The sequence below is a fragment of the Cryptomeria japonica genome, chromosome 6, assembly GCF_030272615.1.
Source record: "Cryptomeria japonica chromosome 6, Sugi_1.0, whole genome shotgun sequence".
Taxonomy (NCBI): Eukaryota; Viridiplantae; Streptophyta; class Pinopsida; order Cupressales; family Cupressaceae; genus Cryptomeria; species Cryptomeria japonica.
The window spans coordinates 210,665,222-210,667,688 of NC_081410.1; the positions used below are offsets into that span (position 1 = coordinate 210,665,222).

General features: G+C 42.1%; 1 protein-coding gene across 1 annotated transcript; it reads right to left on the reverse strand.

The window, feature by feature from the left end:
* Window positions 1-368: 368 nt before the first annotated feature.
* On the reverse strand, window positions 369-1,796 carry LOC131876579 (uncharacterized). The gene has a single exon (XM_059222015.1). The coding sequence runs from the start codon at window positions 1,794-1,796 to the stop codon at window positions 369-371; it is 1,428 nt and encodes a 475-aa protein (XP_059077998.1).
* Window positions 1,797-2,467: the final 671 nt, after the last annotated feature.

The following is a 2,467-nucleotide window of genomic DNA, read 5'->3' on the forward strand; positions in this document are numbered from 1 at the left end:
ATGCAATTTGAGCTGTGCTGCCACTCTGAGTAACCACTTTTCCTCTTGAGAGATTTGGTTTTGGTTCAACCTGCACGGTTGGGCTTCTTCGTAGGCAACAACTATTGATCTATCTGATATATCCATCCCCATAAATTCCTCCATAGCTATGATTTCCAAATTCATCGTAGCATTTGAATTTAACCCAATGGAAGTGATCGTTGAATAAACCGAAAGATCTCGTGCTAAGATATCAAAACAACCCCTTGCTCGTCCTGCTTCCTTCCAGGGATACTTGAATAAATGTTCCCGTATCGGATTAGCCATCCTGATTGAGTTTTCTCGCTCCGAGAGAGATTTTGCAATGTCAGTCTTCGTGTAGCGGTATGTTATTTGACCCTCAAGAGTAAAGGCAGAGACATGTCAGACTGTATTGGATACTCAAAGGAAAGAGGATACAATGCCTTTCCAGAGTCTTTGCGAATGCTAGAAATAAAACCCAACATCAGATTGCGCTGCTTGAGAGAAAAAGCTTTTGGAATGTAGAGACAGACCTGGAAATCACAAGCAGGCGCAGGGGTAGATGCAAGACATCCCACCATACAAATCTCACCAGGGGATGCTTTTCTCCATGTTCCTTGGATCCACATAACTGATATTAATCGAGAGCTCTCGGTGTCGTGTTCTTGTTCTTGTGCAGGCAAAACTCTAATAGCGGCACTGACATTGACATCTGGATATTCTTTGGATCGAAAGCATTCAAAGCCCTGAATGAGAATCCTGGAGTTGCTGAAGCCCCCTTGATCGGAGAAAGGACCAACCCTGTTACAATACTCTACTGGGCCTTTGCATTGCCAATTTGGGATCCCCTTCAGAATCTGCCGCTTCAATATTGACCTGAAGAATCCACAGTGTTGATATTTCCCCTGGTACAATTCCAAATCTACAGGCTTTTTTTCATGGACACGTGAATTGCAGGCGCTTTCAACCATGCTGTCTGTTATAAATTTGTAGGGAAAGTGATCCAATGGGAAAGTGATATCAACGGGATCAAAAAACAGGGGATGATCTGAAGCACGGAGGCTCGTCAATCGCCCAACAATCTTTCTGGTAGTTAGGCCGTTGTTGGGCGGAATCTGCAGATGAAGCAGAAATTTGTCATCTTCAACCAACGGAGACGCCGACCAATCCCACCCTGTAGTGGCAGTGGCATTACTTTGTCGCAGGGCCACCTTCGATCGGCCCAACATACACAACTTTTCATTTCCACTATTTGATTCAGCGTAAATTCCTTGCAAGTTAATGCAATGATGAGTTGCGCCTGGCTGATTTTCAAATCCTTCCCAGATCTTATTATCGATTATATTACTTTCCTTCTTAGACATGTGAAAACATAGGAATGCTGTGACGTTCATGAGTTTGGTGTTGGTGGCAGATTGAGAATCTGAATAGTAGGGATATAGAGATAAAAAAGTCATCTTGAAACTTTTGTCCTGCTGTTGAAAATGTAAAGGTAAAAGAGGCGCAGATCCAATCTCTTGCTCCCATTCTCCAGAGAGTGGAGGAGCGAGTTCCTTTGGAAGCCGCCAATTACTATGAGGAAGACGAAGAGATGCTTCACTTGCAACAGAAGCACAGTGCTCCTCAACTTCTGGAAAACGATCATGCATTCTCTCATAGTTGTCTACAGAAGGTGAGCTCTGGGAATGACTGACATTTTCCAAAAGTAGGCGAGCCACTGCCCAGATGAAGATGCAGGCTATCATCCAAGCCTGCCTATAACTCACCGCCTTCATTTTGTTTAACCTGGGGCCCATCTCTGTTATATTTATCTTAAAATCACAAGTCGGCTCAAAACAGAGGATGTACAATGAGAATACCTTTAATGGTTCGATTTCTTGCTGAGCAAACCAAGGATCTGAGAGAAGATACAGATGCATTATTCTAATTTCCCACTATAAAAACAAATAATAAACTAAAATCCTTAGAGAAGATTTATGATAAAAAAAATTAAAATGATTGAGCAGGTAGGCTTAAACATTTGAGATTTTCAATTATCGAAAATAATAGTTAGAACAGGATTTGAGGATGGAGGGTGAGGAACTACTAGAATATTGGGACGAACGTGATAATTTCCATAGGAAGCAGCACCATTTTTCAATATTATATATTTGATAATTTAGTCAACTCACTTTTTCGATGAATAGGCCTTCTTTATTAAGTAAAAATATTAAAGTATATATTCACAAAAAAAGGTGAGGGATACAAGATCACCCTGCGAGAGTCACACGACCAGAAGACGGAGTCAAAAAAACAAAGCTATTCATCAAAAAACTCTCTCAAGCAGCCAAAGCAGAGGCAGTCGATGGAGGAGGATCAGGATCATCTTTCTTGCTCCATACACCAACGGGGTTAGGAGTCGGGTCCAGCATGGACCACCCATCTTCAGGATTTTTGTCAAATTCTCCTTCCTCCTGCCTGGGAGGCG

Bases quoted from the DNA above. Each gene is read 5' to 3' on its own strand.
- LOC131876579 (XM_059222015.1), bottom strand. From the start codon at position 1,796: ATGGGCCCCAGGTTAAACAAAATGAAGGCGGTGAGTTATAGGCAGGCT.